This window comes from Oscarella lobularis, chromosome 18 (assembly GCF_947507565.1).
Source record: "Oscarella lobularis chromosome 18, ooOscLobu1.1, whole genome shotgun sequence".
NCBI lineage: Eukaryota > Metazoa > Porifera > Homoscleromorpha > Homosclerophorida > Oscarellidae > Oscarella > Oscarella lobularis.
In genome coordinates, this window is record NC_089192.1 from 520,625 (window position 1) to 543,200 (window position 22,576).

At 49.3% G+C, this 22,576-nt stretch overlaps 9 protein-coding genes across 13 annotated transcripts in view; 6 read left to right on the forward strand and 3 right to left on the reverse strand.

Moving 5' to 3' along the window:
• Positions 1-1,682, forward strand: part of LOC136197919 (serrate RNA effector molecule homolog B-like) — a 33,020-nt gene extending 31,338 nt beyond the window's left edge. The window contains exons 9-13 of the mRNA XM_065987792.1: positions 601-751; positions 808-916; positions 970-1,123; positions 1,181-1,398; positions 1,459-1,682. Coding sequence (XP_065843864.1) covers positions 601-751; positions 808-916; positions 970-1,123; positions 1,181-1,398; positions 1,459-1,528 — 702 coding nt within the window. The 3' untranslated portion in view covers positions 1,529-1,682. The remainder of the gene's footprint in view (positions 1-600; positions 752-807; positions 917-969; positions 1,124-1,180; positions 1,399-1,458) is intronic.
• On the reverse strand, positions 1,518-3,866 carry LOC136197925 (calponin homology domain-containing protein DDB_G0272472-like). Of its 2 annotated transcripts, XM_065987800.1 has the most exons (12): positions 3,672-3,865; positions 3,532-3,622; positions 3,366-3,462; positions 3,210-3,290; positions 3,027-3,141; positions 2,774-2,958; positions 2,571-2,726; positions 2,439-2,516; positions 2,302-2,385; positions 2,062-2,251; positions 1,868-2,004; positions 1,518-1,808 (listed from the first exon to the last, which is right to left on the reverse strand). In XM_065987800.1, exons 1-12 carry the CDS (start codon positions 3,733-3,735, stop codon positions 1,587-1,589), a joined length of 1,500 nt encoding a protein of 499 aa, XP_065843872.1. In that variant the 5' UTR covers positions 3,736-3,865; the 3' UTR covers positions 1,518-1,586. The 2 variants fall into 2 exon arrangements, with proteins under 2 accessions (XP_065843872.1, XP_065843871.1); XM_065987799.1 differs by having other exon boundaries at positions 3,210-3,462; positions 3,672-3,866.
• Positions 3,867-3,931: 65 nt separating this feature from the next.
• LOC136197923 (signal transducing adapter molecule 2-like) lies at positions 3,932-6,865 on the forward strand. The gene is made up of 18 exons (XM_065987797.1): positions 3,932-4,046; positions 4,101-4,185; positions 4,245-4,320; positions 4,376-4,471; positions 4,534-4,622; positions 4,675-4,717; positions 4,772-4,820; positions 4,870-4,946; positions 5,001-5,063; positions 5,181-5,394; positions 5,455-5,528; positions 5,586-5,676; positions 5,730-5,784; positions 5,840-5,902; positions 5,949-6,061; positions 6,110-6,342; positions 6,401-6,477; positions 6,567-6,865. Exons 1-18 carry the CDS (start codon positions 4,019-4,021, stop codon positions 6,721-6,723), a joined length of 1,683 nt encoding a protein of 560 aa, XP_065843869.1. The 5' UTR covers positions 3,932-4,018; the 3' UTR covers positions 6,724-6,865.
• Positions 6,739-8,782, reverse strand: LOC136197921 (uncharacterized). The gene has a single exon (XM_065987795.1). The coding sequence runs from the start codon at positions 8,745-8,747 to the stop codon at positions 6,837-6,839; it is 1,911 nt and encodes a 636-aa protein (XP_065843867.1). The 5' UTR covers positions 8,748-8,782; the 3' UTR covers positions 6,739-6,836.
• On the forward strand, positions 8,526-12,101 carry LOC136197920 (phosphatidate phosphatase LPIN3-like). Its single transcript, XM_065987794.1, has 21 exons — positions 8,526-8,704; positions 8,767-8,974; positions 9,027-9,119; positions 9,205-9,312; positions 9,372-9,502; positions 9,566-9,626; positions 9,678-9,952; positions 10,004-10,074; positions 10,140-10,233; positions 10,282-10,351; positions 10,416-10,457; positions 10,516-10,788; positions 10,854-10,916; positions 10,975-11,060; positions 11,107-11,167; positions 11,222-11,293; positions 11,351-11,457; positions 11,515-11,629; positions 11,678-11,740; positions 11,788-11,828; positions 11,885-12,101. Exons 2-21 carry the CDS (start codon positions 8,795-8,797, stop codon positions 12,012-12,014), a joined length of 2,136 nt encoding a protein of 711 aa, XP_065843866.1. The 5' UTR covers positions 8,526-8,704; positions 8,767-8,794; the 3' UTR covers positions 12,015-12,101.
• A 45-nt stretch (positions 12,102-12,146) lies between these two features.
• On the forward strand, positions 12,147-13,294 carry LOC136197967 (uncharacterized). The gene is made up of 2 exons (XM_065987868.1): positions 12,147-12,506; positions 12,558-13,294. Exons 1-2 carry the CDS (start codon positions 12,342-12,344, stop codon positions 13,215-13,217), a joined length of 825 nt encoding a protein of 274 aa, XP_065843940.1. The 5' UTR covers positions 12,147-12,341; the 3' UTR covers positions 13,218-13,294.
• A 164-nt stretch (positions 13,295-13,458) lies between these two features.
• LOC136197962 (homocysteine S-methyltransferase YbgG-like) lies at positions 13,459-15,497 on the reverse strand. 3 transcript variants are annotated; one of them, XM_065987856.1, is made up of 13 exons: positions 15,398-15,497; positions 15,097-15,250; positions 14,979-15,046; positions 14,880-14,930; positions 14,687-14,823; positions 14,516-14,631; positions 14,380-14,466; positions 14,191-14,268; positions 14,063-14,131; positions 13,964-14,008; positions 13,818-13,909; positions 13,695-13,771; positions 13,459-13,554 (listed from the first exon to the last, which is right to left on the reverse strand). In XM_065987856.1, exons 2-13 carry the CDS (start codon positions 15,112-15,114, stop codon positions 13,499-13,501), a joined length of 894 nt encoding a protein of 297 aa, XP_065843928.1. In that variant the 5' UTR covers positions 15,115-15,250; positions 15,398-15,497; the 3' UTR covers positions 13,459-13,498. The 3 variants fall into 3 exon arrangements, with proteins under 3 accessions (XP_065843928.1, XP_065843927.1, XP_065843926.1); XM_065987855.1 differs by lacking the exon at positions 15,398-15,497 and adding an exon at positions 15,251-15,294 and having other exon boundaries at positions 14,516-14,628; positions 15,097-15,173; XM_065987854.1 differs by lacking the exon at positions 15,398-15,497 and adding an exon at positions 15,251-15,294 and having other exon boundaries at positions 15,097-15,173.
• On the forward strand, positions 15,302-20,106 carry LOC136197936 (uncharacterized). 2 transcript variants are annotated; one of them, XM_065987818.1, is made up of 17 exons: positions 15,302-15,377; positions 15,437-15,524; positions 15,583-15,842; positions 15,894-16,718; positions 16,777-16,887; positions 17,037-17,178; positions 17,229-17,371; positions 17,433-17,602; positions 17,654-17,785; positions 17,844-18,054; positions 18,107-18,268; positions 18,322-18,458; positions 18,512-18,730; positions 18,786-19,057; positions 19,115-19,458; positions 19,521-19,658; positions 19,724-20,106. In XM_065987818.1, the coding sequence occupies exons 2-17, from the start codon at positions 15,506-15,508 to the stop codon at positions 19,928-19,930; spliced, it is 3,492 nt and encodes a 1,163-aa protein (XP_065843890.1). In that variant the 5' UTR covers positions 15,302-15,377; positions 15,437-15,505; the 3' UTR covers positions 19,931-20,106. The 2 variants fall into 2 exon arrangements, with proteins under 2 accessions (XP_065843890.1, XP_065843891.1); XM_065987819.1 differs by having other exon boundaries at positions 15,315-15,377; positions 15,442-15,524.
• A 382-nt stretch (positions 20,107-20,488) lies between these two features.
• LOC136197955 (uncharacterized) lies at positions 20,489-22,521 on the forward strand. Its single transcript, XM_065987848.1, has 5 exons — positions 20,489-21,002; positions 21,249-21,388; positions 21,466-21,704; positions 21,808-21,866; positions 21,931-22,521. Exons 1-5 carry the CDS (start codon positions 20,560-20,562, stop codon positions 22,319-22,321), a joined length of 1,272 nt encoding a protein of 423 aa, XP_065843920.1. The 5' UTR covers positions 20,489-20,559; the 3' UTR covers positions 22,322-22,521.
• The last annotated feature ends 55 nt before the right edge of the window (positions 22,522-22,576 follow it).

Here is a 22,576-nt window from a genome sequence, read left to right on the forward strand (position 1 = left end):
TCCATTTAATATTTGGGTGCTAAGAATAAAAGATTAACCTTTCGATTTATTGTTTATTCTCTGAGAATCAAAGATTAGGCCCTCAATTTATTTTTTAGGCTCTAGGAATTAAAGATTAGGCCCTCAATTAAATATTAAGGCTCTAAGAATTAAAGATTTGGCGCTCAATTTAAATATAAGCTCTAAGAAAGAGATTAGGCCCTAAATTTTATATTCAGGCCGTAAGATATAAAGATTAGGCCCTCCATTTAATATTTAGGTGCTAAGAATAAAAGATTAGGCTTTCAATTTAATATTCAGGCCCTGAGAATCAGAGATTAGGCCCTCAATTTATTATGTAGGCCCTAAGAGTTAAAGATTCGGCCCTCAATTTAATATTTCCCCGAACTACTAGTCTATATAGAACTACTAGTATAGAACTACGTACGTTCGTGAACTTCGAACGCGTCGCTCGTAGAGATTCGTACGACCCTGCAATGTTTCTCGAAGCTAGTGTCTTCAGCATTGATCTCCGTAGGTTTCGAGGGACTACTCGTGTTTACATCATAGTAGTTTTACAACGTGGTTATTAGATATAGGATCAATGGTTCTGTTTCTTAGGCTCTCGACAAGGCGATTCTCTATCTTCGTCTGGTTCACTCGTTTGACTTCTACGATCCCAAGGATTATCCAAACGAAGATTGGATGCCGAATCGATGTTGTTTACTCCACGTTCGCGGCCTGTTGCCGTCGCGATCGTCGGACAACGACAGTAGGGCTTTGTAGTTGTACGTGCGATGTTTTTCGCTGCATTCTCTCTTTTCTTAGTTGACGAGTATCTGAGTCAACGCTTGAAAAAATTGGAACCGTTTTATCAGAAGTACGGACGCATATCGGAGGAGGAAGGAAAAATATTAGGAATCAAGGACGAGGAAACGTAAGTCTAATATATATGAGTCTTAGAGAGCGGTCCTGTACGTGCTTCTACAGTGAAGTCGAAGCCTTCATCAAAGCCAACACTCAAGAACTTGGCAAGGAAAGATGGCTCTGTCCTCTAAGCGGAAAAAAGTTTCGCGGGCCCGAGTTCATCCGAAAGCACATTACGAATAAACACGCGGACAAAGTGAACGCGGTTCGACACGAGGTAAGTGCGCTATTCAATCCAAAGGCTCTCTCTCATAGGGTCCGACGTTTTTCCTAGGTTCAATTCTTGAACGAATACATTCGGGATCCCCTTCGACCACAACTCCCCCCCGCGCCGACGACCGAACGAGGAGGCGGAGGCGGAGGCGGAAGCGGAGGACGCTCCGGATCAAGGCACTCGTGGCCGTCTCGTCCCCTGCCGCCGCCGCCGCCGATGATGTACGGAAATCCGATGGGCCGATTTGGAATGAGCCCCGACGTGTTTCCAGGAAGACGGTAAGGGGAGAAAGGAGTCTTAGCTATTTTTTTGGTATTTTTTGGTTGTCTCCTACGTAGGGGTCGTCGAGATCCGCGCGCGCTGCGCGATTATCACGATCTAGATGCTCCGGAAGAGATCGACTTCTAGTTTTTTTCTCTCTCATCAAAAAGATTTGCGTTCTTCTATGGTATAATCGCGCACGAATTCATGTCGTAGTACTGCTACTGTCTTTGGAAAGCGATGATGCGAGTTCGCGTCCGTGCGTCGAAACGGTTTTAATCGTATCGGCCATTTTTTCGAATTCGTCCCACTTCAATGCCTCGAGACTCTTCTGGAGTCGCGCTCTCGACGTCATCTCGACGACCCGACCGCGCATTTGCGACAGCTCCGCGTTCAGCCGACGAATCTCCTCGTCTTTGAGTTCAATCTAGAAATGACGTCAAAAGTACCGAAAGTGGTCACTAACAGGTTATATAGATACTCTACCTTTTCTTGGATATCTGCGACGTGATCCGCTAGTAAGACTTTGTCTCTGCGTAGGGCGATGTTCTCTTGGTCCTGCTTGCGATGAATTCGCTCCAAATCTCGCAGTTCTTCGCTCAGCGATGCGGCAGTGGACTGCGCTGAAGAGTCAAGGTGATAGATCGCGCGAAATATTTACATAAAATTTTTGTTTCTACTTTCTGACGTCACTTTTTCTTGGTCCGCTAATCGGACTAGGGTTTCTTTTAGTTTGCCTTGGTCGTGTCGAAAGGCGGACTGAAGTCTTTCGAGTTCGCGAGTCTTCTCCTTGTTCAGGTGCCGAAGTTCGGCGAGCTCCTTTATTGACGTCGTTCTTCGTTCCTCTCTTTCGCTACGATGACTTCTCTCCTACGCCAAAGCGTGCTTTTAGACGAGATAAGCAGTTCTTATGCGCTCACCCTTTCTATTTGTGTTCGAAGTTCTGCTACTTGTGAAGTCAATAAGGCGTTTTCCTTTACCAAGGCACTACAATCGTCAGTGATCTGAGCAAGGACAATGCAACCAAGGTAGGCCTATGTACAGTTCTTTTATTTACCTTGTTCTTCATGTATCGATCTTGGTCGGCGTCTACCTCGCTTTGCTTCAACTGCAGTCTCAATTTTCGCATTTCGTCCTGTGGGGGAGAGTTAAAATGAATGACTTCGTGGAGCCGTGGGCGCGCACTCGCCTGCAAATCGCGTATTTCGTCGTCTTTCTTCGCCGCATCGGAGCCGAGAAAACGATGCTCGAGCTCCTGAACGTGCGTCTGCAATCGAAGCTCGTCCGCTTTTCGCCTCTCCAACTCGAGCCGCAATTCCTTCATCGATTCGGTCCTATGTTCCAACTAAAAACAAGAATCTCGCCTAGTCGAGCCCTTCCTTTTCTCCTCACCTGATCTCGCAGAATCTTTTGCTTCGTTTCCGCCTCGACTAACGCCGCGTACGACTTCGTCGAAACCTCTTTCAATTTTCGAGTATCCGTCGCTCGACGAGTCACTTCGCGATTGTGACTGTCCGCTCGCTTTTTTAGACTGACTATTTCCTCAACGAGCGCCTGCTTTTCACGTCGAAACGACTCTGAAAGAGTAGAGCAGGCAAGTCGTTTGATATAGGAGAAAAATTTTATATCTAATTTTTTTGCATGCCGTTTCTAAGTTCGAGTTCGCGTAGAAGCTGCTGTTTCTCGGCTGTCACTCTATCTGCAGTCGCCGTTCTCTGGCTCAATTCGTCCTGGTAGTTATGTAGTTGGAGTTTGAGACTCTAAAAGCGAGGATTCAATAATCTATTCGCGCGAAGGCAAGTGCTATCTATATCTATATATTGCATACATCAATTTCTTGGCTATTTTGACTGTTTTCGTCTGCTACTGGTTTTGAAGGTATCGACTCCTTTGCCTTCGCCTGTTCTCTTGTGCGAAAGGTCAAGTCAAGGTACAGTAATAATCTTTTCGTGTCAATTTCCCAAAAGTTGTTTATTAGAGGATATAAATAATTTACTTCTAGTTCGAGAAAATAGATCTGCTGCTGCAGATTTTTTATGTACTCGCTCTCGAGTCGATCCGTTTCGCTGAAGGACTTTCGCCTTAATTAATGAGGTAATTACCAATTAAAATTATTATTCTTAAAAACTTTGGCTTCTTTTCGTTCCTACGTGTAATCAGACGTCGTAGGACGGGAGAGTGTTTTTGTTCGCACTTGAAGTTCGTCTGCGCTTCGTCTCACGATCGGGGAGCTTCCAGCGTCTGTGGAAACGATTCGAGACCTCCGAAAGCGAGCTGAATAGCTTAAGACCTCTAAACGACAGTGCAGACGTCGGACGAGCACGAGACGACGGCGTTCGTCGTCGTGTTGACATCGAAATAGTGAAACGCTTCTCGGCAGTCTAGCAACGCATACGGGAAAGTCCAGTCGGAGTTACGGCAGTTTGTGTCTGGGCAAATTTCGCATTCGTGTGACAAAATAAACATCGAAAAGGGAATAAGAGTTAATAGGTTCACTTTCTATGACACGCAGAGTTATAAAAAGAAAAGGCGTAGTCATGATGTGGCCTCTAGGGTCATGTGCTGGTGACGTCAGGAACCGTAACTCTTTCGGTGACGTAATTTCGTCCTCACTTCCCTGTTTCTACGCTAGTTCGAATGGCTAAAACCTTGGCGGACGACGTCGGTAAGTACGAAACACTCCCCCGAGCGGCGAAAGAGACTCATCCTACTCTCTAAGTGCGAGCGACAACCGACGAGAAAGCGGAAGAAGATTGGGGCCTCATTTTGGACATTTGCGATCGCGTCAACGCGTCGCCATCGTCGTAAGCGCATCAAACAGAGACCCATACGCAATCGCGACATCGTCTCGTCGTCTTCGTAGCGCCGGAGACGTCGTAAAAGCAGTGAAAAAACGACTTCTCGATCCGCGACCTCGCGTCGTTCTCTTTGGACTCAGCGTAAAAACCGAACTCTATAACGCATATCTAATATCTGATTCACGTCTCGTACAAGTTACTGGGCGCTTTGGTCGATAATTGCAAAAAGCCACTCCATCTTGAAGTCTGCACTCGAGATATGGTCGAAACTGCGACGAAATTGCTTCAAAAAGTTGGCTTTAATTTTTTCTCTTTTGAGATAAATGATTTTAATTAAATTTCGTACTTTTTTAGAGTGGAACCCAGCAAAAGATTGCCGATAAAATGAAGGAGCTGGTGATAAAGTGGACAGGTGAAAATTTTAAAGGAGATCGTCAGCTGAGGTAAATTTCAATATAAAACCATAATCTGTCTTGACGTCTCTTTGTGTGTTAGCATCTTCGAGTTGGAATTGTTGCCAAGAGTTCGTGGCACATCAGTAAGGAACCTTAGATATATGTAGACATGAGAATGCAGCGAATTTTGATTGCAGATGACCGCTTCTCAGGCTCAGCTCAAGGAAGACGAAGACTTGGCCAAAGGCAGGCTAATTGAGTCTAGAAAATCTTTGTTTCTTATTCAAAGTTTTAGCTATTCAACTGTCTCTCCAGGAAGAGCCTGCTCCTCGGGCTTCTCCCAGCGCAGCAGCATCAACACAACCCAGCGCAGTACGTTTTCAAATAGCAACAACTTCCTGCTTGTGTTCACCGTTCCAATGTTAGGCGCCGTCCGTTCTCTATCCTCAGCTTGGACAGGTTTCAGTTTCACCAACGCCAGCACGTAGAGTAAGCACTAATTATTGTATGTCCAAACTTAGACAATGAAGACTCCTGTACTAGTCTCATAGAAACATTGTGTGTGTGTCGTAGGCTCTTTCTGAGCACTTCTTTACTTTATTCTAGAAGCCCCCTCTTCGTTCTGTGCGAGCGCTTTTCGACTTCGAAGCGGCCGAAGACAACGAACTGTCGTTTCAAGCCGGCGAAATCATCAACGTTCTCGACGACAGCGACGCGAACTGGTGGCGAGGACGAGGCTATCGAGGCGAGGGTCTTTTCCCTTCGAATTTCGTCACGTCGGATCTGACGCAGCCAGCCGCGCAACCCGCAACGACGCAGGGTAAGGAAAGTCTCTTATTTAAGAAGATTGAGGAAGAATGAAAGTCGTTGGTTGCTTCAGCGCTCGATAGACGCGTGAGATACGCGGACGAAGTGGGTGGAAGTTTAGTGGAGAAAAAGCCGGAAATCAGCGAGGTATTACATATATAGAAACGATTGAGGAGGAGTTCTACGTGCGCGTGTGAACTTTAGGAGAAAATGGATTTGCTGCTCGAGATGCTGAAGAATGCCGATGCGACGGAGGGCAACGACGAAGAGAATACGACGCTCAAAGAACTGGAAGGTACGCGTTTTAGCGTCCACGTGTCTGCTTCAGTGTATACGTATTCCGCTTAGAGGAGTGCAAGCGTATGGCTCCTGTGGTCGTTGAAAAAATTCGCGAGGTAGAAGGGTAAGTACTAGTAGGCGTATATGAGTAGTATATGAATTTATTGGGGGGTACTTAGAGCTCAATCTGAGCTAAGCAAACTCACTGAACAATTCGAAGATGCCATGGCTCTCTATCAAAGGTAAAGAAGTACCTCTTCTCTTTTATTTTATATATATTTTCCTTAGGCTTATGAAAGAGATTCCTAAGCCCGTATTTGCTGTTCAATCTACAGCTGGAAACGAGTCCGAACTTCCGCCAACCTATTCGGATGCAACTACAATGTCGTCGTATCCCGCGGGCACGTCACTTCCACCTACGATTTCTTTCTCTGTTATGTATTTATTAGGGCCGACTCAATACGGTTACCAGTCTTCTCTGGAGCAGCCATCGATGGCGTATTCAGCCCCAGGTCTTCACCAACAACAGCAGCAGCAGCCACAAATGCAGTCGGGAAGTTTCTACGTAACCCCAGAACGAGCACCGGCTCCTCCTTCTGGCATGCCGATGGGCATTCCTACGTTTGGTAGCGTGCAGATTGACGGACCTCCGCCTCAGTCCTACACAACGCATCTTCCTCCTGTAATCTCCTCGTGCATTTTTCCAACCAGGAACCCCCAAAGTGTGTGTTCTCGTATAGGGAGCAAGTGGGCAGACGTTTCAAGATGCTGCTGCTGTTGGCCCTGACTCACTTACCGGCGGTTTTCAAGGACTAAGGTATGACACAGCACTTAGTATTTACTAGCACTCCTGGGGCAATACATTAGTCTACTGAAACAATACTGCTTTTCCCTTTTTTTGTACAGTATCGGTGGCCAGGGATACGCGGGTCAGCAACCTGCACAGTTCACAGGAACATCACCCTATGGACAACCCCAGCCGCTGCACGCTCAGCAGCCTCTTTACGCTCCGCAACATCCTCCAACGCAAGCGCCCGTCACCCAAGTCGCTCCGCTACGCTAACAAAAGCCGGAGCACGAACGCGCTTTCGAAAAATTCGGCGATCGCTTCTTTTCTCTTTATTCTATTCCAGCTACGCTTGCATGTAACTAAACTGCTTAAATACGCGAAATGTTCTATAAGACTTCTTCGAGTTTTTTGTGTAGTCGTGCCGCCTGCTCGTCGAAATCCCTATCGAATTCGTCCATTTGGCGTTTCAGCGCCTTCTCGTCGCCGTCGAGTCGTTTCGTCATGCGCTTGAGTTCAACATTGAAATCGACGTCACTCTCCAAAAGCTCAAGCGTCTCTTGATCTTCTTCGGTTATCTCTTCGTCCTCCTCCTCCTCCTCCTCGCCGTCGTCTTCCTCCTCCTCTTCAACCCATATTCCTCTCTCTAGTTTCGACTGTATCGATTCCGATTGAGGCTGAAATTCGCGTTGCAATTGCTTCTCGACCGCCTCGCTGAATCGTCCGCTCTTTATCACGTCCGCAATCGTTTCCAGTTTATCGAGATTGTTCTTATGCTGCGCTTTCTCCTTGAACTCGTTCACCGTCGCCTGCCACGTCGAATGGGCGACCTTGACGGCAAACGAATATCGTCCGCGAAGAAAACGCGAACTCGGCGGACGAGCCGAGTGGGGAATCGTGCCGTGGAATATCGCCGCTCGACCGTACGCCGGTCTCACCTGGGCAACGAGTTCGGCTCCCTCTTCCTCGCGATCGTAGAAGGCCGTCTCGCCGAGATCGTCCGCCGTCCAATTGGGAGACAGATAGAGAAGAAACGTCCACTGATCGTCCGTTTGGAGACAGTCCAAGTGAATGCGCGTGTGATCGGCGGCGCGGATTAGATTGCACGAGACGTCGTAGGGAAACCAGCCGTCGTGACCGCCGGAGACGTAGCGAGCCACTTGCCGAATTTTCAGCCAATACGTTGTACGAACAAAGTCATCTACGGGATAGCCGGATATCCAGTGAACGTTGTCGCTGTCTGCCTCCAGTGAATCGTCATAGAAATACTTTCCGTGGGAAATAATGTAGGAGCGAAGTCGATCCAACTCGTCTTTGCTGAAGAGATCATCAAAGACGATGATGCCCTTCTTCGTCGACGTCATATATCGATTGATTTCGTATTTGGCTACGTCGATTTCACCGACACTCGACGTCGACTCGTCGTCGGAGAAAGGAAGTCCCTCGCTGTACCCGGTTTTGCGATGGTTGTCAAGACGACGGCGTCGCAACTCCCATTCGACGGCCAAGCTCACGTTACGCGTCCATCGCACGAAAAGCATCCGTTGCCCCTGACGAACATTCACGCTCGGCGGCCGACTCAAGTAGGGAACGGTGGAGTCCCAGACGACGAGACGACCTCGATGCGGTTTGACTGGCGCAACGATTTCCATGTCCTCGTCGAAGAGCAACAAGTCGCCGTAGTCGTTTTTCCGCCAGCCCTCCTTCAAGTACATCACAGTGGAATACTCTTCTCCGACTGCGACGTCATTTTCGCGGGCGTGGGCGTGCACGTGCGTGTTATCCAATCGTCGCACGAGTTTGGACGTGACGTCAAACGGATAGAATATGACGTCGGTGCGGCGCGCCGTTGATTGGACGGCTTGGCGAGTTGCGTGGCCTATGCGCGAGCGCGCGAACACGAGCGCGTCGAACGACGCTTCCCACGGAACGTTGTCGTTCGCCGACGCGTCCTCGCGCGCCGAATCGGGATAGACGAAGCGCCACCAGCCGTTCGACGAAACGTAGAATTCGAGAGCCAATATCGACGAGGTATCGTAAAGGGAGTCGTAAACGCCGATTTGGCGACCGCCCGTCGTTTCGTAGTGCCAGCGTCGGCTCGATTCGATTGCTTCGGGCGGCTTTTCGGCGTCTGAAGCGACGGCGGCGAGAAACGCGGCCGAATCGAGCGTTTGCGTCGATGCATTCGACGCGAAAAGCGGCGAAGTGGCGCGACCGCCTACCTCGTACGAAACGCGATCGTCGGACAAGGCCAAAGGTAAGAGGATAATAAGAAAGAGTCGACTGAGAGCTCTCGCCATTTGCCGGGCGTTTGTTTAGCGCGCTGCTTCACGTGACGCCTCGCAGAATGAACTACGTCTACAAAGTTTTCTCCGCGTGCAAGGACTTCTACAACGACATCAACCAAGCGACGCTCACGGGAGCGATCGACGTCGTCGTCGTCGAGCAGGAAGACGGCTCGTACACCTGCTCGCCGTTCCACGTTCGCTTCGGCAAAATGGGCGTCCTACGCAGCAAGGAAAAGAAGGTAGAGACAGAGATCGCATCGTAGACGATCTCCTAAGACGCGAACCACGCAGGTAGATATATCGATAAACGGCGATCCGATCGATCTTCACATGAAATTGGAAGATACGGGCGTGGCACATTTTGTCGAAGAAGTCGACGAAGAGGTAACAAGATGGGGGACCTTTCCTTGGGAAGATTTTTTTCCCCCCGGAAATACGTGAACTTTCCGCCTCTGCCCCGCCCCCCAAGGTTCCCATTGCTCTTTCTACGTCACCCGTTCCCGATGGCTTTGATCTGATGGCTCGTGGAATTGCGCAGATGAAAGCCGACGATAATTTTCTCAGTGATCAAAGTCCGGTAAGCGGTTGCCATGTCAACGAGAAAAACTATTCCTCGATGATTTGTCTTCTTTTTAGAGTGTCTCTATTCAAATCGAGTCGTCGAATATGTTGAGTCCGAGCGGGGCTGTCATTGGCTCTTTTTCTTCCCATAGTCATCCCTTTTCGGATACCGAGGACATGGCAGGCGGAAAGGGCGATATCGAAACGTAGCATCTTTAATTAAATGTTGTACTTTGTATACTGATTGATTGATGCATACCTGTTATTAGATCTGGTGTCTATAGTGATAGCGAAGCCATTCTATCGAACCGAAAGCACATCCATCGCCAAGTATAGCAATAACTCTATCACTAATAATTATGATATATTTGTTTCGTATAGAAATCTTCTGAAAAGAAATCGTTGCTTAGTTCCATGTTCGGTCGACTCGTCGGCGGGCAGCAGCAGGAGAACAAAGAAGCCGACACCGGCGTCACTCTCTCGACGCTCGATAGACTCAATCCCAAGCAAGTGGCTCAATACGGCGTTGTCTCGTCGCCGCCCAAGTCGGACGAAAGCGATTCAGGTACGTCGTCCGTCTATGGGTCACCGCTTCGAGATCGGACTCCAGGCGATGAGACGGACGCGAGGGGGTTGAGAGAGGAGGCATCGTCGCGGTAAGGGAGTCGAGAGAGAGAGGGGGTCCTTGCTTGTAATTGTTATTATAGGTCGGCCACTGTTGATATGCAGCTCTCTCTATGTGGCGGACTCAAGGGCCCAGACTCGAAGATTCCTGATGGTATGTCCATAGTACTGCATAGCTATGCGGTTGTGTAACGCGAGGACTTCTTTCTTACTGCTTAGACGTTTTCCAACGACACCTAGTCTCCTTCAGCGACTTCGCAGAGAAACCCGGCTTAGTCTCCGATCCAAACCTAGTGATCAAGCTAAACGGAAAGTAAATGAAACAATTTTACTTATTCATGTTTCCCCGAATCGATTAAAGGTACTACGTGTGGGACGTCATTGGTCCAATGATGCTGTCGCAATTCGCTTTCAATAAGCCTTTACCAGAAGTAAGGCTGACTTTGACTTTAGAAAATTCTAAGCATAAGCCGTCATCTCTTCTTTTCCAACCAGAAACGTCTAAACAGTCTCATAAAAGAACGTATGCCTCAAAAGGTAGAGCCTCGTCGATTGGGAGAAATAATTTTAATTTTATATTCTTTATCTCCCTCAGCGACCGTGGTTTCGAATGCCGTGGCGTCGTCAGACGAGCTCGACTCCGGCCGAGGTGACCATTACGACGAAGGGGGGCAACGACAGCGAAGACGGCGGCGCTCCGCGCGGAGTCTTCCCCTTGTCCAGCGACGAAGATTTCGCCGTGACCGACGAGGAAGGAGGGAGCGCGAAGGGAAAGGAGACGACGGCGCCGACGCCGACGCCGATGCGAGCCGCAAGTCAACCGAGAAAGAACTATAAGCGATCTTACTTTCTGACGTCAGATGAATTGGTTAGGACATGTGATGTTTGGGCTTTCAGAAGGGGAGGGAAACGTTCGTTGTTGTTTTTTTTTAGAAAAAGCTGAATTTGAAGAGAGGAGCAAATGAAGTGGTGTTTTCGGTCACGACGAAGTATCAGGTGGGAAAAGGCTTTGTTTTGCTCGTATGCATCTCTTTGAATGTGACGTCGTTCCCAGGGCACTGCGAGAGCCGTTTCTACAATATACGTTTGGAAGTGCACCGACAAGGTCGTCATATCGGATATTGACGGCACAATAACGAAGTTCGTCTCGTCGTGGAATCTGATTTTTAATTAATCTTTCTTTCAGGTCAGATGTCTATGGTCAGATTTTGCCCTTTTTTGGAGCCACGTGGGCTCAGAGTGGAGTGGTAGGCACGCGAGCGCTAATCATCTGTAATGAATTGAGAGATTTTACGTTATAGGCGAAACTCTTTACCTCTATCTATGAAAACGGTTATCAGTTCCTCTATTTATCCTCGCGAGCCATTGGACAGGTGAGCGCCTCCCTACCTTATCCCTCCTTTCCACTACAGTTCTTCTGCTATGTATAGTCGCGTACGACTCGAGGCTACTTGAAGAAACTGAAGCAGGGAGAAATTTCCATGCCTGACGGTCCTCTTCTCTTGTCGCCTACGTCTCTATTCCGCGCCTTTCACCAGTTAGTTCTCTATTCGAGTTTATAGGAGGTTTCCTTGTGCTATTCGTTTTGTTATAGGGAAGTTATCAAGAAAGAACCCGAAGTGTTTAAAATGGCCGCTTTGAAGGAGATTCGAAAACTGTTTCCCGACTCCGTCTATCCCTATCATGCTGGATTTGGCAACAAAGAAACCGTAAGGAGCACTTTTTTCTCATTACATTATAATACATTGGCTGTTTAGGATAGCACCGCGTATAAGGGAGTAGGCATTCCGAAATCAAGGATTTTTATCATTAATCCTAAGGTGAGCTCTCGTAGAGGAAAAGAACGACTAGCTTGACTCTATCTTAGGGCGAAGTAGCTCACGCACGGAGTTGCACACTGCAGACATCGTAAGTACGCGTACTCCCTCACTGCTCCTCTCCGCCTAATATCTTCGCTCTGTCAGCTATTCCAAACTCCTAGGCGACGTCGACATGATCTTTCCGCCGTGTCTGCACACAGGCGACGACGTTGAAGAACAGTTCAACGACTTTTTCTACTGGAAAGATACAGTTCCTCATCTAGACGTAGAATAGCCCACCCGTTGTATAGTAAGTGTGTACAAAGAGCGCCCCCTTGGCGCTAAAGTTATGTACAATAGTTAATTTCCTTACGAATTCAAAGCCCCCCCCCCCCCCCCCCCCCCCTGCGCCCTGGTAGCAAGAGCCCTCCTACCTCTTCCCGATTTGAAGATCGTTTCCTCTCGTATCCCCACCCTCCATCTGCATCTCATTCCATGCACAGAAGCACCGTCATCGTTTCCTCTTTATTTACGACAAGGATAACAGAACGCTTCCGTTCTGCAAGTCCACTTGGTAACGGGTGTCTCTCAATTGTCAACATTCGACCACCCGAAGTCCGAAATGCAGACGCCGCTCCCGCGGCGTAGGCGCGATAGTCGTGACGCTACCGCCTCGATTTTCGACATCGGCGGCGAGGACTTCGAACGGAGACGCCGCGACGAGAACTCTTTCTCGTCGCCGCGACCGTCGAACGAATATCGCATGGCGTTAGAATCCCTACTCAAAGTATACAGCGAAGAGATATATCCTAAAGGGGCATCTATCTGTATCTCATAGGCGAAGCAGCGAGAGTCGTCGAGTCGACGAGCAGCGACTCGGCCTAAAACGACGGCAGTCGTCTCGTCGTCTCGTCGACACTTTCCGCCTTTGCTACCGCGCGATCCGTCGCTCTCCAAAGTCAAACCCGCCGTCGTCTTGGTGACGACCGCCGACGATGCGACGGCAACGGCGACGACGACGACGACGGAGACGAATCGTCACGGTCGTTGGGGCGCGAAGCCGAACTACGACTACGAGGCGAAAATGCCGTCGCTTCGAACGTCGCAGATGCTCGGGAAGCACTGGTCGGCGACGAAGAAGCCGACGAGTCACGAACAGTCGACGCGACGAAATGTGGACGTTCGTTTGGCGCCCGTCAATTCGGCGAGGAATTTTGTCGACTTTCGTCTTCTCTTGCCGACGCCTGCGGGGGCGTTGTCGTCCGCCGAGACGAGGACAGCCGACGTTTTTTCGTCGGGTCTCGGTTGGAATGTCGAGGCGCCCGACATGTCTTGGGAGGAGTTTCACGGTTGGAATCCCGACTGTTCGAAGGACGTCTTCTTGCGATGTCTTAGCTGGCTTAGGGATTGCTATATGCAATTGCCCGAGCTGCAGCCGAGTCGGTGCAGTTTGACAACGTTTACGAAAGTGAGAACCGACTCGGACGAAGTCATTTAATTAATTAATTAATTAATCTCCTGCCGATCTCTCCCAATCTATTAATGTTTTTAAATTTAATTCAAGTGTCGCTCGGATGTGGGCGTGGTTTTTATTTGTTCTATCTGATGCCCGTATATCCGGGTAGGGTAAACGGCTTTTGAAGGAAAAACGAAGAAAAACCGTTTACCCTACAATATACGGGCCACTCATATGCTACTACACAGTGGTGTAATAGCGTAATGAAGGCATTTGCTGCGACGGCTGCCCAGCAAATTTATTTTTCTAAACAAAATCTTCCGTCAGAGAAGAGTTTTAATAATTCGTATGTCTTTTGGTTCAGTTCTACAGCAACCGCCTACAAGAAATCGAATTTTTTCAAAAAACAAAGTGCAGTGAAACCTTATTACAGCAGGAAGTTCAATTAATAGCAACTTCCAATTAATTAACTAATTAATTAATTAATCAAGGTTTCACTGCTTTGCCTGACTAAGCTACCTATCCATTCAGCTCCAGAACTAATCCAGCTGGGTACTAATGCTTCAAGGGAAACTATTGACTCGGCAGACTGCCACCTAAACTCAAAGTTCACTTTCTCCCTATAATGTTTGCTAAACAAACCCTTCTTTCGTCCACTTTTCCCCACTATTTGGATACACGACTAACGTCTTTCCTTTCTTTTCCACAAGTGGTCTAATTTCGTCCAGCAAACTCTGGAATAACAGTATGAAATTCTACGTCTAAACGTGGCTATATTTTTTGTGCACCTTTACATAAATAGGCGCAGTGCAATTAATCCCAAATCCAATTGCCTCCAACACAGAATCTCATTAGTAGGTCATAGCACAGATACATGTAAGAAATACCTGAGGAAAGTCAATGAGAGAGCTCACAGCATCGCTGAGCTTTTCCCCGTGACACAAACATAGTTCGTCCTATAGAGGAACAAACGGATTTGTGCCAAGGAAAGGACGGCACACGTTGGACTAGTTACTTTGCACGAGAACGTTATCCAGCAGCGAGCATGGGGAAAGTCATTTCTTAGAAGTTCAAGAATAGCTCTTGCCTCTAGCTAAGGAAAAAAAATAGACAACGCTAGAGCCTCTATTGTGAAATCCAGTGGGACTTCCATGAAAGCATCCGTCAAAGGGGAGGGAATCAAGCCTTTCAAGCCTATTTTTACCTGTGCAGGAAGTGTTTCACAAGCCAGCAAATCAACACCCGCCTCCAATAAGGCCTTGATTCGCGGACGATGCCACGCCTGAAGCATCTACAATACAACTCGGTCATTTAGCTGGGATTTCCTTTATTTATTTTACCTCTTTCGTTACTGAATTGACGTAAGTGCCTGTGTACTCGGAGCCGTCGTGAAGACAGGCGCCGTACGGGCCCACGGAGCCAGCAACGAGAGGAAGACGACGGAGCCCAATGCCTTCTTGATACCAAAAAAGTATACACGCGACTTTTTGGCTCAAAAAAAATTGAGAAACCTATTTCAATTGGACGACTTCTCTCTTCAGATAAATTGGATTCTTCTATGGCTTGATGAGCCAATTTTACGCTTAATTTAATCAGCGATTCGGACTCATTTGGAGATATTTTCAGATGTTCGCAAAATCCAGGAATACTAATAATTCGGCATTGCCCAAGTATAATCACTCACAAAATATTCAAATATTATACCTCGCTTGATAAGATGCTGTTATTATGACGTCAGATCCACACAAAACGTAACTAAAAAACCAGAATGCTAATCTCAATTAATTAAATTCAAAATTGCACCTTTTGTGTACGTCTCTAATAACACTAGGATTATCAGCCAAAAATCTCGCGCTCCACAGAGGATCTCCCTAGTGGACCCAACGCATTTCCAACGATCTCACACATTTCATGTACGAACTTGTAAATTGTATCCCATTCTTTCGATCTCGGTTGCCAAGCCTCCATCCAAGGCGAGAGAACGCTTTTTAGCTGAGCCTAACGGTTTTAGATTGGCTCGGCACTCTGCGTTGCCAGGCGTCTTTCTAACACAAGCACAAGCACATGCTTGTTACCTGTTGCCATGCGAAAAGAAAGAAGTCAAAGGGAGACACATTACCGCGCGCGCTAGATCAGTGTACGCCTTCTCAGACAGAATCGGCTCTAGAACGCGATTCGTGCCACTTTCAGCTGTTCTTTTAAGTAAGACAGAAGATTCTCACCTTGTACCTACTCTGCGGTAAACGAACTCGGTCCTGTAGCGCAGTTTTCATCCGATTTGCCAAAGCGAGGTGTAAACAAACCTGTCGCTAGGGTCTCTTTCTCGCCTAATGGAGGAGAATCCAACCGGTACGGCACTCGACGTCGATTTCGCATGCATCATCTCACCGATTTTCGCCCACACTAGCATCTCCCCCGCCTCTCGAGACGGAAAAAGAGAAAGAAACTCTAGAAGAGGTTGTCGCCGTTCACACGTCGTCCCCGTCACCAGAAGAGTCTCAGTCGAATAAAGACGAAAAATCGCCGTCGCCGTCGCCGTCGCCACCGCTGGACGGAAAACCGTCGCCGGATGTGGAAGCGGAACGCAAATCTTCTCAGGGAAGGCATGTCACGTTTCAGGAAGAAGTCGAAACCGTGCCGGCAACGTCGACGCCCACAGCGGAAGACGTAATTAAATTCGTTAATTCATTCATTAATAATTAAAGCATTGCTGATTAGGATGATGAACAGATGGAAATCCCGTCTGAGAAACCTTTAACGGAACAGAAGGAAATCTCTGATTTTGAAACACCACAGGAGGAGTCTTCCGCTGACGTACCGCCTGTAGAAATTCCTGCGGAAGAGCTTCTAGTTGAGAACCCAGAGCCGAAAACGCCGTCTATAGAAATTCCTTCTGAGCAGCTTCTTGCTGAGAACCGAGAGTCAAACCTACCGTCTGTGGAAACGACGGAAATTCCTGCTGAGCGGCTTTTGGTTGAGAACCCAGAGTCAAACCTATCGTCTGTGGAAACAATGGAGATTCCTGCTGAGCAGCTTCTTGTTGAGAAAACGGAAGCCGAGAGTCTAACAGAGGAGGAAATCTCTACTGAAGACTCCTCTTCGCAAATCGAGTCTCCGCCTTCATCCGAATTGGGAAAAATTCATAATCTCCTCGACAATTTGGAAGGCGGCGACGAGACGGCTTTAGAAAGCGATTTGCCGCCGCCGCCGCTCTTTCAGCGACCCGAGCACCGTCCTCACTACGAGAGAATCGACCAGCTCAAGTCTCGCATCGACGAGGAATCAGTGGGCATTACAGATTTATCCTACCTCGACGATTTCGAGGAAGAAGTGAAGGAGGACGTTTTGATGATCGGTAACGTTTCGCTGGAAGAGGTGCAGGAGGAGGAGCGTCGTCTTCGCGACGAACACGTCGCGTATCAAAGGCAGGAAGCCGAGCGACAGCGACGCGTACAAAAGGAGCTGGCACAACGCGAGGAGGAAGCGAAACGCGACGTGACGCGACTGATGAAGGATAAGAGAAAGGAGATACAGTTACGAGAGGTTGGTGGTTTGTTATATTATTTGAAGGGATATGCTGGTAAACATTGGTTGGTTCTAGTCGTTGACTTTGCAGAAGGATCGATTGCAGCATGATATGCTGCAGAAAGCGTATCGTAGAGCGGAGCAGCGACTTTTGACGGCGTTCAAGAGACGGCGAGCTGAAGTGAAAGTAAGGGATAGTAGCCTTGGCCTGCATTGTGAACTGATTAACTAGCCAATAATTCAACCTAGATATGTATAGGCTAATAACCCTGGCCAGATGGCTATACTGTATTCATAGTGCTTGAATATTTTTTATACCTTGTCTCTTTCTACCAGACAATGTATGGAGACTTGGAGACAGCTGACGGGCAGTACGGAGGCAGCAAGGGAAGACGATGGAAGGTCGACTGGTCCAAGACACCTCAACCAATACAAATCAAACTAAATTGCCTACGCGGAGTGAAGGACAAGTTGCCCGGTGAGAAGAGATAAGTGTCCTAGAGAATCAATAGGATTATAGACTTTTAGCGAGTCGCTACGTTATGATGGTGTCTATGTATGATCGTTTGGGTGGTCACGTATTGCGCTGGTCGTCGTTGAAAGGGCAGCAGTGGGGCGGAGCAACGCTGCCCGTCACTCACAACGGATTTTTTCACAGCGTGGAACTCAAAGTAATTTTAGAATAAAATCTACATAGAATTGATTACCTTTATTTTTTGTCTATATCTATAGATTGATCAGAGCGTGTTCACCGTGTGTCCGGCCAGACCAGACATTCGTCCTGGCATGGTCCTGATGTTCGAGCTTTTTATTCTACGAGGTTCCGTCACTCCAACCGATCGCGTCGTCGCCTGGAGCGCTTTTCCCATCTCCGACGCCGAGTTCAACGTCATCGAGGGAAAGTAAGGCAAAGAAAAAGACGAAGGACTCTTTCTTAGCATACACTAATCTAGATATAAGTGCTCCTTGCTGAGAGGAGACGTTGATCCTCGCATTGACAAGCACGAGAAGCTCGAGGAACTAATGGCAAAAGATTTGGAAAATTGGCTCGGAAATCTCTACTTTGAAGTCATCAAACTCCCAAGGCAAGGCGACGAATTCTCTTAGAAATGGAGTGAAAATACGAATTCGTATCTATTTCAGGTATGTTGCTGGGCAGAAAGAATACGAAGTCGAGCTCCAATTCACGTCGGGTCTCCTCGGTTTCCCTGATCGCACGAACGATCCTCAGTCAGTCGTTGACGGCAATGACCCCATACTGGACGAAGACGCTGAAGCGGAGGCGGCACTTGCCGCCAGTCGAAGCAGCCGACGCGGTTCGACCGTGTCCGGCCATTCCGACGCAAAATCAGAGGTAATAACGAATATTTGGAAGGTAAATTTTAAAGGAGATGATTTGGGGTTAGCTTCGTTTGCGTACGGCGGCGCGTTTGCGTCCGGAGACGTCGGTCCAGCAGTCGCGGAAGATGCTAGAAGGCGAGGAATCGTCGGACAGCGAAGACGACGACGCGATGAATGACGCCGAGGACTTTGTCGAGGAAAAAGCGAACCCCGGTCTCTACTACAAGGTAAAGAGGCCTCGTTTTACGAATAGCTATGTCCTGATATTTCTCCCCCCAAGTTGCATACGAGAAATCCGGCGGATAAGCATTATAAAAAAGTCTATACCATGCTGCCGAAAACTCCTCTTCTTAAGAGGAAAAAGAAGAAGGCGATGAGCTATGCAGAAGAGCTAGGGCAGCATTCTGTAGCCGTGAAGTAAGCTGAAGGAAAACGAAGCTCGTTCCCTCGGTTATTTCTTCTTCCCCAAGGCCTCCGTTTTCTACCAAGGCGCGTACAGATCGTCGCAGCGCCAAGAAAGTTCAATACATAGGACGACAGCTTCTGTCCGAATTGGGTCTGTCTCAGTGGCGCTCGAGGGAATTCTGGGGCATGATGATCATGTTTATCATCGTCTTTTGGGTTCGTCTCTATCTGCACTACATTGGCCAGTGGCTTTTCTTGAATGCCATACGAATTCCAGTCAATAGGTGAGCGTGCCTTTTCCCCCTCCCATGATGGGCGTCGATTTTCACGTTTACCTAGATTTGAAATTTTGGCTTATACGGTCTTTCTCAACTATCAAAACACGCTGCTATTCACGCGAGAAGAATTCGGCGTCGTCGTCGTCGGTCCAATGACAAATATCGTCATATTTGCCCTACTAATTATGGCGAGTTGGGCATCGCAGAGGACATTCGGCTCGTTTCCGAATCTCCTCTCGAGATTCGTCATAGCCTTTGGCATCGAAACGGCCCTCGACCCAATCCTCATATTCGTCGTCGACGCGGCCATGATGAGATACGAAAACCAATCAGGTAAATCTAAGTTTAGCCAGCGCCGAGGTCAATCAAACAGGAAGTTGATCTTATAAGGAACCGGAGCAATCGCGGATGCGGCGAAGTTGTATTGGCACTTCTACAGGTTGGAGGGAAGTGGCTTGGCCGGCGCCTTCCTCACCGTCTTTATCTATTTCTTCACCATCTTCGTCACGCTCTCCTGTCTCTATATGTATTTTCTCAAGCTGCACAACAACGGTCGCATGTTGGACATCTACAATCGTCTCCACGGCAACGAAGCGGACTTTTTCTCGCCACAAGATCTCGAAGTCTCCAACGAGGAATTAAATTACATCATACAGAAAGCGGAACAGTGGCGCGGTCAGGAAGGGGAACGACGCAAAACAGCCGTATACGATTACGTATGGGAAGAGGAAGAGGTGAGCCGTTCATTCGATATACAATGAAAGTGGGCGGAGATTTCTAATTTTTTCGTACGTAGGCCGAACGGGATGTCGATCGTCGCAAGCCAATTCGACGCGAAGTGACGACGCACGTATCTATCTATACCGTCCATCTCGACGGCCTACGCGAATTGCATCGTCACTTTTTGCGTCTACCCGACGGAACGATTGTGGAGGTGAAAAAATCTCAGTTTTGATATCTCGCGCGCGTCAACTTTTTTTCTCCGCCTCCACGGTGCAGGTGTTCGGCGACATTGGCGCCGCCGGGAAATACGGCTTGGACGACCAAACGGCGTCGCGCGTTCAGACGACGGCGACGACGGCAGGTGGTAACGTGAGAGGTTTCACTCCATTTATGGCCGCGTCGCGGCCAGTCACTACCGCCGCTTATCGACCGCAAACCGGCTTTTTAGCCGTCCCCGGTGCGGAAGCGGCTGGAATGAAATGAATGCGGAATGCCTCTAAAATATACTTCCTCGTCAAAGGGCAATTCGATTTGCATAGCGATGAACGTGGACGTAGTGTTAGTTGCAATAGAAACAGATTTCACATGTATGTATGCATCGTAGCAGGGTGCGCCCTTTGCATGAGTCATTTATAATCATATGACGGAGTCGCCTCTCATGCTCATACACGGCGGGGGAGGAAGCACGAGGCATGTGACGCCGTAGCTGTAGCGCGAAAAGGACGATTCGCGCGCGGGCGCGCAAGCCCACGCACTCACAGGAAAGCAAAGCGGAGTGGAAGACAAAGGAGGAATAACAGTGCCGCACTGGCGGCTCTCGCCGCCCGCGCGACGGACCGGAATAGGCGTGATCACACACTTGCCCTTTGTATTAGCAGCCGTTGCGCGTGTGCATCATTAGCTCAACGACCAATCGCGAACGGATTGACGTCATTATTGATCTACGGCTGCCAAGGCAACACGCCGCAAAAACGCCGGCTCGTACGCGATCGTGCCAGGATCCGTCGCCCACCGCGTGCGCGCGCACTCGATCCCCGGCCCCTATCTAGCGCCGGCCGGCACACACGCCCATCTCAAAGCGGTTAGTCACTCGCCCGCGCGAACTTCCGACTATGTTCTCGCAAGATCAACCGACCCAGTCGGAACGCCGGGTCCACGCGCTACGCTCGGATGGTTACTATTACCCGGGAACGATCGAATCGCGCAACGGGAACGATTACGCGATCGCCTTCGACGACGGCCATTGTTACGACGTCGTCGAAAACCACATCGTCGGCACCGGCTTTCGTTCGTGGACCGACAACAGTTTGCCTCGACTCAAACACGGTCAAAAAGTCGTCTGTCTCGTCGGCGATCGCGAGTGGGTCGAAGCGGACGTGTTGGAACATGACGCAACACAAAATAGCGTCATGGTGTCGCTCGGCGACGGTACCGAACTGCTCGTTCCGCCGCGACAATTGCGACTTGCCGCGAACGCCGAACGGCGACGATCGTCGCTCGACGACGGATATACGTCTGCGTCGCCGGATCTTTCGTTTTCTGGCGTCAGTCCCCGGTGAGTTGGCGCGGGAAGGGAGGCGCGCCAAACGCGTCGCGACGCCGCCCCCGCCGCTTTTCCTTTTCGTTCGCGAAAGCGGGGTTTCGATTCGATCGATCGCGCGTGCGCGATTCTACGATCGCGGGCGCTTCGCGCGCTCCGGGCGGCATGAGAGAAAAAGGGAGGGAAAATGGACTGGGGTGGGGTGGGACCCGAAATAAAAGGTCGATTCCCCGTGTTTATGCTTTCTCTTTCTCTCGAAAGACTCGATAAGCGGCTCGAAGAGGCGCGTCGCGCCAAGACCGAACGCGAAGCGGAAAGCATTCTCGACGAATGCACCGTTGCGCTCGTGTTGACTTCCCTATCGAGTTCGCCCACGTCGTGGGACTCGTCATCGCGACAAGGTACGTTTTCGTTTCCTTCGAACGAAGGGGGCCTCGCTCGCGAAACCGGTCGATTCTAAGTTATTTTCCGACTTCAGGACTTGGCCGCCCGCCCGATTCGCCAGTGTGGCGTTCGAAACGTCATCCGCCCCCGGCTTCGCCGCTGGCGACTGGTCACGCCCATGCGGGAAAGGCGTGGCCAACGCAGGATGGCAGTCGTGCGTCTCCGTGTCCTAGTTGGGCTTCGCGCTCGACGGCCACCCCGCCGCCCGGAATAGGCGAGCAGGAAAATGATAGCAGCGCGCCCGTGTCTCCCGCTCTCTTTACGACTCGCGCGGTAAGACACACTGTGAGAGGAAGCGCACGTGCTCGACGCGTGCTTCCTCTTTGGGTTCGCGTAAAAACGTCGTTGCTTATGCGTCTTTCATCTTCCGTTTCAGTATTCACCGTCTTCGTGTCCGGGAAGCCCTAACGTTCGATTTTCCTACTATCCGACGACGTGAGTGCATGAAAGAAATGCGCGCCCCGGCGAAGTGACTGAATTAATCACGTGTTTTTCGCAGTGTTCCCGCGGAAGCGTCAGCTGATGCGGTATTGGCACTCGCCAGCATGAAACAAGCAGATAACCGATCGTCCTATCACAAGTCGCACCCGATTTCGATACCCCACACGAGTTTCCGCGTTCATCCCTACGCGGAAGAGCGATCGTTCACGCCGCCGCGCGCCGACATGCCGCCGCTCTACAAAGTCCTCGATCTCGATCCGGGACGCGTTCAAACGGGGGGCGTTCCGCGCGGTTCGCCCGCGCGCCCGCGGCAACCGCACGGCGCATCGCCGGTGAGAAAATTTCGAAGCGACGGCCGGAAATGCCGTAAGGTTTACGGCATGGAGAACAAGCATCTTTGGTGCACGCAGTGTCGGTGGAAAAAAGCTTGCGTTCGATTTATAGACTAAAACTTGGGCTGTTCTGTATAATTAGCTGGCTTTTGACGTAGTTTTCTATCATTCGGTCATTTAGCTTTTTAGTTAAGGAATGCATATGTAGAGTTTATTGCGGTACCTTGGGGGAAGAAGTTGAGTTGCATGTGCTCTATTTGCTTTTATGTATATTTCTATGCCCGGCTTATATAAATAGCCATTCGCCGATTCTTGAATGGTTCATTGTATTTGCGTAATGTAAACATCCTGTGAGTCAACTGGTAGCATCCA